This window comes from Amaranthus tricolor, chromosome 11 (genome assembly GCF_026212465.1).
Source record: "Amaranthus tricolor cultivar Red isolate AtriRed21 chromosome 11, ASM2621246v1, whole genome shotgun sequence".
Taxonomy (NCBI): Eukaryota; Viridiplantae; Streptophyta; class Magnoliopsida; order Caryophyllales; family Amaranthaceae; genus Amaranthus; species Amaranthus tricolor.
The window spans coordinates 21,674,902-21,691,011 of NC_080057.1; the positions used below are offsets into that span (position 1 = coordinate 21,674,902).

The 16,110-nt window shown below is 34.4% G+C and overlaps 2 protein-coding genes across 4 annotated transcripts; both read left to right on the forward strand.

Moving 5' to 3' along the window:
- The first annotated feature begins 957 nt into the window (after positions 1-957).
- Positions 958-7,033, forward strand: LOC130827887 (uncharacterized). The gene is made up of 5 exons (XM_057693775.1): positions 958-1,130; positions 1,920-2,559; positions 4,441-4,848; positions 5,494-5,699; positions 6,466-7,033. Exons 2-5 carry the CDS (start codon positions 2,136-2,138, stop codon positions 6,703-6,705), a joined length of 1,278 nt encoding a protein of 425 aa, XP_057549758.1. The 5' UTR covers positions 958-1,130; positions 1,920-2,135; the 3' UTR covers positions 6,706-7,033.
- Positions 7,034-10,185: 3,152 nt separating this feature from the next.
- LOC130827886 (RNA pseudouridine synthase 3, mitochondrial) lies at positions 10,186-15,498 on the forward strand. Of its 3 annotated transcripts, none has more exons than XM_057693772.1 (9): positions 10,187-11,026; positions 11,781-11,846; positions 11,966-12,124; positions 12,519-12,566; positions 12,656-12,736; positions 13,636-13,752; positions 13,837-13,938; positions 13,999-14,169; positions 14,896-15,482. In XM_057693772.1, the coding sequence occupies exons 1-9, from the start codon at positions 10,691-10,693 to the stop codon at positions 15,268-15,270; spliced, it is 1,455 nt and encodes a 484-aa protein (XP_057549755.1). In that variant the 5' UTR covers positions 10,187-10,690; the 3' UTR covers positions 15,271-15,482. The 3 variants fall into 3 exon arrangements, with proteins under 3 accessions (XP_057549757.1, XP_057549755.1, XP_057549756.1); XM_057693773.1 differs by having other exon boundaries at positions 10,188-11,026; positions 14,011-14,169; positions 14,896-15,459; XM_057693774.1 differs by lacking the exon at positions 12,519-12,566 and having other exon boundaries at positions 10,186-11,026; positions 14,896-15,498.
- Positions 15,499-16,110: the final 612 nt, after the last annotated feature.

Sequence of the window (16,110 nt, forward strand, 5' to 3'; positions counted from 1 at the left end):
CACATTCAAAAAGAAAAAGCTTCGCTTTTCCTTGAAAGTTGAAATTAGTTCAAAGGGAAGGGGTAGTAGTCTTAAACTCTTAGGGTTGTCATTTTAGAAAATTCCAGATAATAAGAGTTATTTGCAAATAACTATAAAAAGATAAAATATATAATATTAAAATAAATAAAATAAGAAAAAAGATAAAATAAAAATCACAAAAGACTTCCTGTAAAATAAGGACATATAAATATAATTTACTATTTTCTTAAATAACTGTTATTTATCTATATATTTTCATCTTATTTATCACAAAATGTCAAAATCAACTCTTTGTTCAATGAAGAGTAACCACTAATAACCACAATTTAAGTACCCAAAACTTCAAACAAAAACATTAGCAGTAATCAAACTTAACAACATGAAAAAAACACGAGTGGACTACCAAAAAGATTTTGGCTTTATTATCTTTGGTCTCAACTACAAACAAATTTCTTGTACTTGCCTACTCTCGTCATAATTTAACACTTTAATTACTACATTTCACGAGAAAATTGAGAAAAAAGTGAAGAAAACGTGTAAAGAAAATAAATTACTACTATATTTTTATTTTTGATATTTTCTTATTTTTTGATTACTTATTTAACTTATTTTTTTCTTATACGCACATTTCTTATGTATCTTCATAAATTATATTTTTTTCTTATCCTCTTTTATTCGCAAATTGTAGTTATAGTAAAAGTTATTAAAGTAGACTGAATTTATTTTACAGGTTTATTGGATTCTATCTTCACTTGAGCATTTTCGTTGTAAGAATATTTTTCTGATAATTTTTCTCGAATTTATCCTCCTTTATAGTTATGAATTGCTGCTTTTCTTTTGTGTTTAGAATCTGAATATAGTGCCCTATAAGCGGCATATACGGACTATATGACCATCATGTTTATTGGATTCTATCTACTAGTATTTTTTACTTATACCCACTGGGTACTCACACTTTTGCTACTTCAGTTCCTAACATCTTTCTCTCTCCCTCTGCTCTCTATCTCAAATCAAAATCAGGATATGCTTTCTGGGTATCTCAGATTTGGGTGATTTAATCCTATTTTACTTCTAAATGGCAAATTTTGAGTTGATCTTTTGATATAAATGTAAGTTTTTATTGTTTAACTCTACTTTAAATTAATTTTTTTTTTCAAAATGTTGCACTTTTCTGTTCATTCTTTGAGGGTTTCCTGCATTGTAGTCCAGAAAACTTCATTTGGTATTTCAAGTTAGATACTTTATTACTTGGGTAATTAAAGGTGGGATCTTGTAACTTGTTTCTCACAATGTTGCACTTTTCTGTTCATTCTATAAGGGTTTTCTGCATTATAAGTAGCAAATTTCATTTTGTTTTTCAAGTTTGATACTTTCTTACTTATTGGGTTTTTTAAAGGTGGGATCTTGACACTAGTTTTTATTGTTTAAATCTACTTTTTAACTTGTTTATTAAAATGCATTTTTTAGAATCTCAAGTTAGTCTAATGGTTGAGTAGATTTTTTTCTTTTTAGGGATTCTCTAGGATAACCCGAATTGAAAAAATTGCACTTTTCTGTTCATTCTTTGAGGGTTGTTAGAGTATAAGCTTTTAGTTGAGTTGTTTTCTTAACATGGATCAGAAGCAATGTGACAAGAGGTCACAGCTTCGAATCTCAACCACCTTTCATTTAATATTTAGTGCCTGTGCGCATTATATATAATATACCTGGGCCTCAACCATCAGCTAGGGGCCTCAACTATCAGTTTAAGCTTTTGGTTGAGTTGGTTCCTTAAGAGAGTTTTTTGTATTATAATAAACTTAATTCTTTGTATTATGTTTGATTGGTTTTCATTATGATATTTACCTAATTTTTGGTTGAATGTGCACTAATTTAGTGGGGTTTCTTTGTTTTTTCAGTTTACAAACCAAGTGACCTGTTATGAGTACTGATTATCTGTGATTGGAATAAGATGTACATTCTGGATGTCATATTCATTGTGTTTTAGTACATTTAGTTCAAAGATACTCGAGAATTTATGGCTTAGGACATTGTTGTTTGTCATTCAAAGAATTAGGGTTTGGTGCTCTGTGAATTCCCATTTAGTTGAAGGGCTTTAGGTTATAACTTTGACGATGGATTTCTTCAAAGTAAGGAGGTTTAGGAAAGTTCGTAAACCGGATCTGCAGGAAGAATTTGAGAAGCCAATTCCACAACCTAAGGATCCTAACCATGAGAATGAAAATATAGATGGAAAGTCGGTTGTTATGGATGCTCCACCGGACGCGGATGATGATGATGATGATTTTATTACAAATGAGGTGAAGAGGAGGTTAAAGGAATTGAAAAGGAATAGTTTTATGGTACTCATTCCTGAAGAGGAAGGCGGTGAAGAAGATGAAGAGGAGGAAGGTGAGACAAGCTCGAGCGAGGGGAGGGATATTGGAACTCAAGTTGAACACTTGTATTGTGATTTTGAATCTATTTACATCAAGTATTGTGAGAGGATGCTGTTCTTTGATCGGATGAGTTCTCAACAACTGAATGTAGCTGGTAATGGTATGTGTTGTTAGTTGTTGCTTGATTTTTTTATGCAAGCATATGATTTTTTGTTTGAGTTCTAATCAGTCTTGTTCTTTTGCAAGGGTTCCATATGTTTTTTGTAGTGTCTATGTGCTTAGTGGCTTATCCAGAAAAAAACAAGTGATGGCTGTTTAAGTAAAACGTGTTTACTAGTTTTAACCCCTGGTCACATATGTGGAAAGCAATACACACGAACCAACTCATCTAGAGTAGATTATATATAATATATGAATTTATTTTGGATTTAAGTGATGTTAAGTGACATCAGTGACATCATATTGGTTCCGCCACTGTATGTGCTCTTATTTCTTTATTGTTGCCTTTGCCTTGTATCATGGCCTTAAGAAAGGGCCTTTGTGTTATATAACATTTGCTTTATTGATTTTATGTGCAATCCATGGCCTTAAAATAAGGCCTTTGTGTTACATAACATTTGCTTTATAAGTTATAAAAGATTTTGAACTTATCGAACTGCAATACCCCGTTAAGTAACATGTGATTAAAAATCATGGGGTTATCTTTTTTTTTTTTTAAAAAAAAAAAAAGTATATCGGGTGCTAGGTTCTATTATAAGCCTTAATTATATATGTATGCTCTAGAATACTAACTACTTATTTGCTATAATGAAAGGGATATTTTCCAAGTTGACAATTCACATTGCATCATTTGTGAAATGACTCGTAATAACGCGAGGTGCTGCGTCCGTGACATCGCACCCTCATTGTGATTGCGACGATATTCATGTAGATTACCTTTTCAATGAGTTGAGTTGACTTAAATATCGATCTTTGAGGAGTTCCATGATTGTTTTATTTTTCATTTGTTTTGTTATAATTCATGTTAGCTAGGAGTCTTCGGCTTATGGCACTATCACGTTGAGATCTCATCACCATCTGGTTTTGGCTTAGCATTTGCTCCGAGCGTTTCCCTCCTTTTTTTCATTTGCTCTTGCTTTTCTTTGTTTGATCTGTTACCTGATTGTTTGTTTTGTTACTTCACATTTTACCTTGAGGGACTTTTGTAAGAAGAACAGGTAAACAACTGACAACTCCTACAAATATCTAAAATAACTCTTAAAAGACCTTGCACAACTGTATAATGTCGATTGATTTTGGGCCCATGGCTACGCAGATTACAATTTTGATGTGTTCTTTTTCTTTGCCGTGTTCCATCCACTTCAAACATAATATTTTTAGTGAAAATAAGTCGTGATAGAACATTTTCGGATAAAAAATTCATTTGATCGGTTAGCACAAGTTAAAACCAGTAGATATCGGTATATGCAATGAAGAAACACAAGGGATCGGTGATCAGTACAAATCATGTTAATTTGTAAACTAGTTCGTTTAAGTAGAATTAGATGAAGAGAGAACAAGGAAAACCTCTATCAATCGAGAAGAAGCGAGGGAACATGACACATGGTTAACATGTTCTTGTCGTTTGGTTGGCCTGATTCTCTGATTGCACAATTGATGTTGTCCTAGAAGTTTGTACTTGACTTCGGAAATTTTTCATCTTAGGACATGTTTGGTTTGGGTGATCAAACATAACCTTGGTGAATCACAGAAATGATTCACTAATATCCTTGCGTATCGCGAATAAAAAAAGCGAATTATGGTCGGTTTTGGGCTATTTTAGGGTCATTTTGAGCGAATTTTGAATCCCAAAAACGAATTAACTCGCGAATCATGTTACACTACACGGAATTCAATTTCATACGCTTTGCCGTTTAAAAATGTTGTGCATTACTTGTCCTTTCCAACTTGCTTACATGTTTTACCTGAATCAACTTCAAACGGGTTATCCAACTGTTGTATACAACGTTTGAACATTAGTTTTTCCGCTCTTGTGATGCAGGTAACAATAGTCCTTCAACACGATCTCCGAGAGGTGCATCTCGAAAGCTTGTATCTTCCTTCCGTTGCCTCTCGCTGAAGAAGGTTGAAGAACCCGACAGCGATACTGAACAGCTGCAGAAACCGGATGATATTCCTTATCAAGACCTAGAAACCGCATACGTAGCTCATATTTGCTTAACATGGGAAGCCCTTCACAGCCAATACACGCAGCTGAGCCAGAAAATATCGTGTCAGCCCGAGAATAACCCTACTTGTTATAACCACTGTGCACAGCAGTATCAGCAGTTTGATGTGTTGTTGCAGAGATTTATAGAAAATGAACCGTTTGAACAAGGTTCACGAGTAGAAAAATACGCACGGAGCAGAAATTCCTTGTCCAAGCTCCTACAGGTTCCAAAGGTGCAAGGTAAGAAGCTAAATCTTGATATATCATAGTGTAAAAACAAGGCCGCATTGCATAACATCGGCCGCATTGTAATGGTTTTCAAAACAAACGAACCGATATTTTCTGTGGCATAAAGGTGTAAAAATACCGCATATTGGCCTGCATATCTTATGATTTGAGTCATTTGACCGATGTTTAGACGCTACGATAACTTATGATTTGACCGATGTTTAGGATTTTCGATAACTGCATTAGTGTTGTTATAACATCACCGTGACCGTGATCGTAACCATTACCGTATTTTTACAATATGTTATACATAGTTCATCCTTTTGATGTTTTTCCTAAAATTGTCCGAATTTTGCAATATGGTAGGATCAATGCAACATAAGTTGTCTACTAATTCGCTTTTTGAATTTGCGATTTGCTAAAAGTGGCCCAACAATAGCCCTAAACCGATCATAATTTGTTTTTTTTTTAAATTTTCGAAGAGATTTGCGAATTATGTGACACTGGGTAAGGATTATCCACCCAAAAGCTTGGTTCATTTAAGTAGTCGGATGTTGGGCAATTGAATTTTGAACCGCTTTATGTGCGACTTTATAACTTGCATTTGTAGATGTCAAAATGAGTTATAATCAGATATACTTGTACTCGATGGTTCAGGAGTCGATCAGAATATGGTGGACGATGATGAATCGGATTACAGGATTCTTGCCCCTGACCTCCTTAAGTTAATTCAGACTTCAATATTGACATTCTACACATTCTTGAAGATGGATAAGAAGAAAGCTGGCGGGATTCGTAATCTGTTTGGAAGCGATAATCAAATAGCTACATCTCTTCAACATGTTCAGCAAGTTGTGGAAAAGGTATTGATCCTAATATCAAATTTAGTGCTTTATTCTCAAGCTGAGGGTCTCACGGATCGCAACCTCCTTATGTCCTTTGATAAGGGTATGGTATGTCGTCATTCAATCCTCCCCAAACCCTGATCATAGCTTCTATTAGTGAGAATGGTGGATTTTGTGTAAAAGGTATTGATCCTAATATCAAATTCGGTGGTTTATTCACAAGCTAAGGGTCTCACAGGCCGCAACCTCTTTATCTCCTTTAATAAGGGTATGGTATGTCGTCATTCAACCCTTCCCAAACCCTGATCATAGCTTCTATTAGCGACAATGGTGGATTTAGTGGAAAAGGTATTGATCCTAGTATCAAATTCACTGCTTTATTCTCAAGCTGAGGGTCTCACAGGTCGCAACCTCCTTATCTCTTTTGATAAGGGTATGGTATTATTGGTATGTCATCATCCAACCCTTTCCAAACCCTAATCATAGCATCCATAAGAGACAATGGTGGATTTAGAAAATTTGTTACGTGGGTTTAAATTAAGAATCTTCATTTCAAAAAAAATCTTAGAAATGATTAGGGTAGTCACCCAATTGCTCTCACTAAGTTACTCCACCATTTATGAGTGGGATATACTAGGTATGATAATGACGATCAAACTCGTGCTTTTTTAGCATGCAATGAAAACACATTAAGTTTAGCTATATGATTGATGGTTGAAAAGGAAAGTAAAAATCGGAAAGGTCTAATCTATGCATTGATTCATCATTGGTAATTCGATTGCAGAAAAGGTTGAAACTAAAGGAATTGTGCAAGAAGAAAAGTTTAAAGAAGTCATGGCCTTCGTCACACGGAGAAGTGGACATTCTTTTGAGCCTAATCGATGCTAAGATCGTTTCTAGGGTACTAAGAATGGCTAGGATCACCAAAGAGCAATTGCTATGGTGTGAAGACAAAATGCAAAAAGTTAACCTCTCGAATGGGAAACTTCATCGGGACCCTTCTCCTGTTCTCTTTCCTTGTTGATGAACGCATTGGATGGCTCCATTCGTCCCCATTAGGTTCCTACTTTTTTCGGCTCCTTTGAAACACAATACGGTGGAGATTTTATCGAATGGTTCAAGTAGTTAGTAGTTATGTTCTAGCGTCTACCGGCATTGTGACTCTGATCATATTTTGGGGTGTAATTTGAACAATGGTGGCTGAAATACAAATTTGCTTGAGACTTAGAAATGTTTGAGAAGTCATTAGTTTATGACACCCTTGACTGATTATGTAGTTAGTCTAAATGGAGTGTATGTTAATCTGCCTCCACTACTTTCAAAATCAATGGCTATGATCTCTTTGCTTTTGACAGGGCGGCTCTGAGATTTAACAGGCCCGAGGCGAAATATTATTTATGGGCTTTTAATTACTAAATATATTATTATAGGTCTTTAACTATTAAATATTAAAATGTTTTTCTAATTTTTTGGATGGGCTTAGGGTGCAGGTCCCCCTTGCTCCGTTATGGGGCCGACTCTAATGTCTTTTGAAAGCTTTAATTAGTTTTTATGTGGTGTTGGTTAGTGTTACTAAATGATGTCGGATAATTTATCAAAGTAAAATGTTTTAGAATGTGCAAAAAATTATAGGGGTAGGATTTTATGACTGAAATGTTAAATATTACACATAATTTAAAATGACACCTAAAATACATCAATGTTTTTTTAATACCAGATTTTCGAAAGAGTTAGCCCATAAAGTTAATAGCGACTTTGTTTTTTGAAAAAATATTGTTATAATGGATAAAAATGACGTTAAAGTGCTAAAACACAAAGATACTATTGGTAATTAGAAAAGTCAAAGGTGATTAGGGATGGTCAACAAAAATTAAATGTAATTAGTAATAGTTAACGGTCATTTAGGCTGGTCAATGGTCATTTTGATTGGTCAACGGTGGCGTGGCCTGAATGGTGTAGACTTTGATACTTTCATGACTGTAATATGTAAAAAAAACTTTTGGTGTAATTCGCAAAAGTCCTAAATTTAAAAGCTATAATTTACATATTATTCATCAAATAACAATAAGGGGTCAACCTAGAAGTTTACGCATTTACTTTCATTTTTAAGGGAAATTATCAATGACAATCCAACAATATCAATGGTACCCCTAAATTTTTTTTTTATTATCAATGGTACTCTCGTTTTATTAAGTGTTTTACAATCGTAACATTTATTAATTTTTTCCGTCCAAAACTGTTAACTTTTTTCTTTTTTCTTTTATTTGTGAATTTAGAACAGAAAAAAAAGTTAACGGTTTTAGACGGAAAAATTTTTAAAAAAGTTATAATTGTAAAACTGTCAATAATACAAGAATACCATTAATAATAAAAAAAACTTAATAATACTATAGATAAAGTCGCAAAAACTTAAAAGCACCATTGATAATTTCCATATTTTTAAAGGGTTAGGCCTGGCCAATGAAAAAAACTCGCTACTAATTTGAATAAAATTATGCAATTCTGGATCAATTAGAGCTGTTCAAAAGTGACCCGACTCGAAAATCCGAACCGAAATTGAAAGTAAACTGACCCGAAAATGTGTTCCTTTTTTTGGTTTATCGAACCGAAATTGTACCCGAACCGGTTGACAACCGAAAATGGGAAAGCTGAACCCGAGTTGTAACCGATTTTTGTAACCGACACATAACGGTTAAACGAGATTACCCGAACCTAATAATGACCGACCCGAGTCATACCCGACCCGAATCATGCTCGAAATTGAATTCTATCCGGCTAAAACCGACTTAACCCGAACGAATTTTAGATCGAACTGCCGTAAACCTGAACCAATTTTTAACATAGAAGTATGATAGACTCATATTCAATCATCTTATTTGCTAAGCTAATAAAGTGTTAGATATTTTAATAAATTAAATTTTATAAATACATGGTTTCCTATATTTAGAGTTAATATCAATAGTCAATGTTTATTTAACTATTTTTAATCGAATTAGATGAATATTGATAAAACTTTATAATTTTAATTTCTGGTCAAACAAGTAAAAGTAACAAAATAATAATGATTACTAATTAATTTGCATTTTAACTATTTTGCTTTAAATAAAGGAAATCTTGTCATCAATTAAAAATTGACTAACAACTTAATTTGCTATTGATTCAATCGATAGTAATTAGTAATACGTAGCTGAATTTCGCTTTAAAAAAAAACTCGAACCCGATCTGTACCCGACAAAACCGAACCAATTAGTAATCGATGACAACCCGAGACCGATTGACACTCGACACGAACTTCAACCGACACCGAATCGATGCTAACCCGATAGCTTGAATAATCAATCTCCAACCGAACCGTGACTAACCGACTTGACCCGAGTGTGACCCGTTATAACACACAGCTGAAAAATAACCGATCCGAAATGCAACCGAACAGAATGACACCCGTCCAAAATCGACTCGATCACCTGAATGAACTGATCAATATTGTAATGTGGAACTTTTCAAATCTACCCCACCTTCCCTTTTAAATAGTAAAAGACATTCATTTGACCACAACAAGTCTCTTATTTGTTTGATTAAAATTCAAGGAATATTAAACCAACCAATCAAGAAAAAAAATAATATTCTCTCCATTTAAAGAAGTTTATATTTGTCATTTTACGGTGTTTTATTTGTTTTTTCCACAAGAAATTTTTTTATTTATATCATAAATTTTGGATAAAAATAACCTTATTTACTTTTTTTTTTAATATTTTAATAATGTTTTTGGTCCGCACATATCTTCCACTAATTTCATTTTAATATTTTTATATTATTTATGGTCCCCACGTATTTCCTACTAACTTTATAAAAATATTTTTGTATTAGTTGTGGTCCCCATATATTTTCTACTAAATTTTTTAAATATTTTTATAATGTTTATGGTCTCAATTTTCCTCCATCAAATTTATTATTCAATAAAATAATAAACCCACTATCTTAAAGATTCTATTTTTCTTATTTCCAGTGAAAATTCCTTGTGGAAACTTCATTAAGGAACGAAGGAAATATTATTTTATTGAATAATAAATTTAATGGAGGAAAAGTGGAGACCATGAACATTATAAAAGTATTAAAAGAAAGTAAGTGGAAAATATACAAACACCACTACTAATAAAAAATATTTTTATAAAATTAGTTGGAAATATGTAGAAACCATAAATAATATAAAAATGTTAAAATAAAGATAGTGGAAGTGGAAATATGTGGGGACCAAAAACATAATTAAAATATTAAAATGAGTATGAATTAGGTTATTTTTGATTTTGTAAAAAAACTTGTGACATAAATAAAAAGATTTCAAGTGGGTACAACAAAATAAAACACCCAAAAATGACAAATAAGAACTTCTGTAAGAAATTGATATAGTATATCTACCATCTATAAGATTTTATTTTTAATAATTCGCATAAACATTTATTGTGGGAACTTTATTAAGAATTATTAGACTTGAGTTAGTTATATTTCCTCATAACCACCCCTTACAGTGTCCTCCAACCACCACCCCCACGTTATTACAACCACTAGTCGGGCTAGCTCCCCTGCATCCACGGCCACAACCCGACAAGGATGAACATATATCCAAACTCAAATCTAGTAGCAAATTCAAGAGACTATAAATAGTCATGAATCGAATCTAACTAAATCCGAACCTAAACTCATTAATTTTCTGTAGCTCCATATTCAAACTCAACCGATTAGTATAACTCAACATCACTTTCACCGACATAAGACGAATCTACAATGATGTAAAAATTATTCCAAATACAATACTCAAACTTAACCCAACTCCAAAAACCTTATTTGAAATTGTGTGATACCTTTGGCTGCCCTGCAATTCAAATGCGAACAACAAACTACTCAACGGCGTAACCCCACATTCCCACGCCCTGAATTTCCCGCAAACCCCTACACACTACCTGCCGGTGATATCCCCTCCGCCGCTGACGGTTGTTACTCAACACTCAACAATGGTTGTCAATTTCCGTCGGAAAATACGGTTATCTCATCAACTGATGAACAGGCTGAGACACTACTCTCGAATATCAACGCCAAGACCTGTCGGACCCGACCCTGTGATTCGGGTTGTGAACAATATAGCTCAATTGGGCAGCCGGAAGGAAGGGCCGAAGCCCCGTCAGCTTCTCTCACTCCCAAGTTTTCCCTCTGAGCCTTTACCCGCAAGGTGTTTGACGAAATGCGCCAATGAGAAGAAAAGTGCCCGTGTCACTGCCATCAGTTGGGTCAAGTACTACTTTGATGGAGTTCGTGATTCAATTATCCAATCCCATTTCAATAAAAACCTTGTAAGTTGGCTTCTTTTTCGTCAGTTTTTGTAAGTTTACTGTTTATGGTATTAATTTTGGTGATTTTGAAGTGCACAAAAATCAATTTTGAGGCCTTTTAATTTGGTGATATTCAGTAAAAAAAAATTTGGGTGAAGAATAATTTGAGTGAACTTGCTTGATTTGTGTCAATGCATATCTTTATGATATTAACTGTTCAGGATTTTTAGTTAATTCTAATTAAGGCTATTGGAGAATCTGATCTTTCACAGTTGGAGCATGTAGAGATGTTCAAAACAGACCGATGACCCTATATTTACCCGACCCGACTTTGAAACTGAACCCGACTTCAAAACTAATTAAAATACTGTAAAAATCAATGTGAACATAAGATCCGATTTTGAACCGACCCTGAACACCTGACCCGAAATTAATCCGATGACCCGAATAAACACCTCTAGGAATGCGTATCACTTCTCTTAGTAAGTCACGGGCTCGATTCTGGCTGCCCCTCCCCTAGCTTTCCCTTCCCTCATCCTACCCTGTACTCAAATTTGATATAGTTTGAGGTGAAGAGAATTGATATATGTGCAGAAAAATAAATTAGGGGCACTTAGGATTTGTTCTTTCCAATTTACTAGAACTTTACCGAACTCATTACAACTCAACTGAACTATATCAAAACATTTAATAAGTGGGGAAGAATAGAGAGCCTTTGTGATGCATTGGGTACTCTTAAAGTGCTAATCGTTTTTTGTTGTCTTTATGGCTGTAGGTGCAAATGGAAGATCCGTGTACGGAAGACTCGTCGAGCATCACAGGGAAGAAATCCATGAGAAAGGTAATTGTCTGTTTAAGTTTTCATTTATAAATGTTTTTTTATTTGTAGGCTTGCAGCTTCTTGTTGTGTATACTTCCATGTTGGTTTAAGTTTCCTACAATTCTACAGCTAATCTACAGATTAAGCACAATGACGTCATGAAGGCAGGTGCAAGAATCTATGTGCCCGTGTCGATCGCTGAAAGTAGGATTTCAAAAAGATTTGATCCCATACCTTGTGGAACTTTGAACCCAAATGCTGATGAAATTGCTTATTTGCAAAGGCTTGTTATGTACAAGGTAGGTCTTCCATTGTTATATATGCTTTAATGTTTTTGTACTAGTTGTTAGTAAACTATGCTCACTTCGTCCCATAAAACTTGCTATATATTCCATTTTAGTCCATTTGATGGGATTTTTGGTTATGACGCCACACTCTATAATTCTCATTCACATTAAACTTGTCATTTCATCTCATTCACATTTGTCAAACGTTTTGTCTTATTCTACCTAACACCAAATAAAGAAATTAATAAAGTTACTCTACGTACTTGTTGCAATTTCAATGGGACGGAGTAGTAACAAATACCTCACTGTAGAGTTTTATATGTTCCCAATATGAGGCAATTGCTTTCTTTATCTCATGCTTTTTAAGAACTTTTTTTAAATTTCCTCTGCTTGTGTTGACATCCAGGATTCTGCTATTATTGTGCTTAATAAGCCTCCAAAATTACCCATGAAGGTGACTGCTTAAGTGAGCATGTTTGTATATGGCACTCGAGTGTATATGCTCATTCTTTTCTTACCAACTCGTACTGGAATATGTGGCAGGGGAATTTGCCTGTTCATAACAGCATGGATGCTTTAGCTGCTGCTGCATTAACGTATGATTATGAGGAAGGTCCGCAGTTGGTAAGTTTTCACCTCGATCTTATTTATGTTAGAAAATATATTGTATTTAGTAGTATCATTGACTGGCAATGAGCTGCTGATACTTATAATTAGGAAGCTTATTTTTCTGTATGATATTCACTGAAGAACATGTACTCCCTCCCCCCACAATGCTTCTTTATTAGGAAATTATTGCTAATATTGTCTCTATAGTAGCCTTTTTACTTTGTGTCAAAGCTCTTAGAGCATAGTTCGTGATAATCTTGACCTTGGTGTTTCTATTAAAATAATAGTAAAAGAGGAAGTAGAGATAGGATTATGTAAAAAAGTATTTATATAATTGGAGAGAGAAAGAAATGGGAGAAAGGAAAAAACACCATGTGTTCAAGAACACAAGGTGTTTTTGGAAAATCTCCAAAAATATTATTAAAGTATTGTAAACCACCAGACTCTTGGATGTTGTTAACTACCTTCTAAAGTTAGATCCTAATTACAAAAAAGTTTTCCGGTTTATACTTGAGTAAGTGAGTGTGAGATTAAGTTAAGTACTCTAAGACAAAAAAAAGTAAGAAGCCAGAGTCAAAAATTTCTTTTTTGTATTGGAGAAATATGGCTTCTCATATTGCCACTACACAACAACGTCAACACCTTACTCCCAATAACGTGGAGTTGGATGTTCTTATGATTCAATAACTTCATGAAAAGGTCCATGCTTTTAAATGAAAAATTACAGATTATGTTTTAAATTCTGAAAGGGGTTCAGACTCTGGCCCCTTAACTCAAAAAATGTAGTCTAACTCCAGGTTCCTCTCATTTGGGTTATTAAAAAAAGTTAGTTGCAACCAGCTACCATTGTAGAAGACTAACTTTTCCTTTGGGGTTTTATGTCCATTTTATCTTGCCTCAACATGTGTGTTTAGGTACATCGTCTTGACAGAGAAACTAGTGGTATCCTTTTGATGGGGAGGACCAAGGAAAGCGTTTCTTACCTTCAACAACTATTTACCAATGTTAATGCGGCTAAAACATCGTGTCTGGTATTGCCACCATTGTTACGATTCTCTTATGTCGTCTTTATGTCGGAAGTCGAAAATCTGACGAATTATTTTTGGCTTATGAAGGCTTGGAATGATGCATGTACTGCAACATTCATGAGATATTGGGCATTGGTCATTGGCTGCCCCACAGAAAAGGAAGGTGTAATACGTGTTCCACTCACAAAGGTTATTATCTATATCCACTTAAACATCTCCCCTTCCTGCCCCTTATTTTGATTTGTGAAGATTTTTCGACAGGTGCTTCTCGATGATGGAAAAACCGAGAGGATCATACTGGCTCATCCATCAGGTGTAGAACCTTCTCAAGAAGCTGTGACCGAGTATCGAGTTCTCGGTCCTATGATCAATGGGTGTTCATGGCTCGAACTACGCCCACATACTAGCCGAAAACATCAGGTACATAGAACTCTTTCTATTAATTTGGTATTCTGATGACGTGTGTATTCTTATGCTCCTTTACAACTATGGATGCAAACTTATTTCCTCGTGTAAATAGTACAGAAGCAGCAGTCATATTGTGTTTTGCTCTTAGTGCTAACGTCACTCGTGTAGTCGCGTTTGCTCTTAGTGATAACATCATGTACTAGTGTTTCCCATCATAATTTCTAATCCGTGCACCATGTCTTCATTCCAAACAAGTGCATAGTTACATGGAACGTGGAACATAGACACGTTCCGCAATCCGGGAACGTCTGTCCCCAATCACCGCAAAACGCGATTCAAATCACTGAAGGTGACGTCCCGGTGTAGAAGACCTTTTTAGAAGGTATTTTGGCCTTCATCTACAAATTAAAGAGAAAAAGGGAGGAAAAAACGAGATAAAACCCAGAAATCTAAAAAAATTCCACTTGAAAATAATTTCTTAAAAGCAAAATGATCATTTTAATTTAATTTTGTTTTCAAATATGATTTATACATAATGTATATCGTACTCAATCGTTGCCGAGTCAATCTAGATTGCGTTTCGTGTTTTCGTTCCAGTTCCCTTTCCCTGTTCCAAATCGAAAGTCGTTCCTGGTAACAAATGATCAAGTGTTTAGTTTTCTTTTCTTGAAATCATCTTTTTTAGTATTGTGCAATTAAAAATGATGATAATCCTATCATGTCATCCTCTTATTGTAGCTTCGAGTGCACTGTGCTCAAGCACTCGGCACGCCCATTGTGGGTGACTACAAGTACGGTTGGTTGGTGCATCGGAAATGGAAGCAGACACCTCAAGTTAACATCGAGCCATTGAGCGGAGAGCCTTACAAGTTGCGACGACCGGATGGTTTGGATGTTCAAAAGGGAAGTGTTTTGTCGAAAGTTCCATTACTACACCTCTATTGCCGAGAGATTGTTCTCCCGAACATTGCCAAATTCCTCGGAGTTTTAGAACAACGATCCACAAAACATCACCCCAAGCACAATGAGAAGCCGGATGTCCTTCGTTTTGTTGCATCCATGCCTTCTCACATGAAAATTAGTTGGAATCTCATGTCCTCATATTTAGTGTAAATCTTGCTGCACTTCAATCTGTACTTGTTACTGTAAATATATCCTGTTATTGATTTTAGCTTTGCCAAACAATAACTATTTTAAATAAAAAGTCTAACATTATAAATGAGTTAAATATCTTTCAAGTTATTCAAAGATAAATGAAAAAGGAAACCTTTAAAGCTGAATTAAAATTTCCTAAAAACAATAATTTGTCGATTATTATCATGAATTTACTTGTTTTGTTTTTATACACGTTAGAATTTTATTTATTTTTTTTTTTTTTTACAATTTATTGTCATAATTTTTGTAATGTTGACATCTTTACTACCAACATGACATATTTGTTGACCAAAACTTCACCTGATTAGCTATCTAAATTCATACTCAAGTAAAAGAAAATAATAACTAAAACCTTCAATTGAAGATGGAAATGAATTAGACCGGCATGTAAATGGCTCAGTAATGGTTCGTAGTTCTTAATACTATTTGGGCTCTTTCATGGTATGTATAGTTTGTGACTTTGGAAGACCATTTTAGTATAGTTGAATCGGATAAGAGGGAGGGATTAATTGAAGGTTTTGAAACTTTAAAAATGGATGGATTTTGAAGAGAGAAAGTCGTAAAAATTTTAGGGTTTACTGAAATTGGGAAAATGAGGAAGAAAGGGTGTTGTGATGAACTTAAATTGACATTATTCACTGTTAGTAACAGTGAAGAAAGACTTGGTCAATAAAAGTCAAAGTCTTTGTTCGCTGTTAGGAATAGCGAACAAATTTTTCGAGTTTTATTGACCAGGATCTTTGTTCACTATTTAATGTAATCATTTTATAGTCATAAAGTGATCACTTATAATCTTAA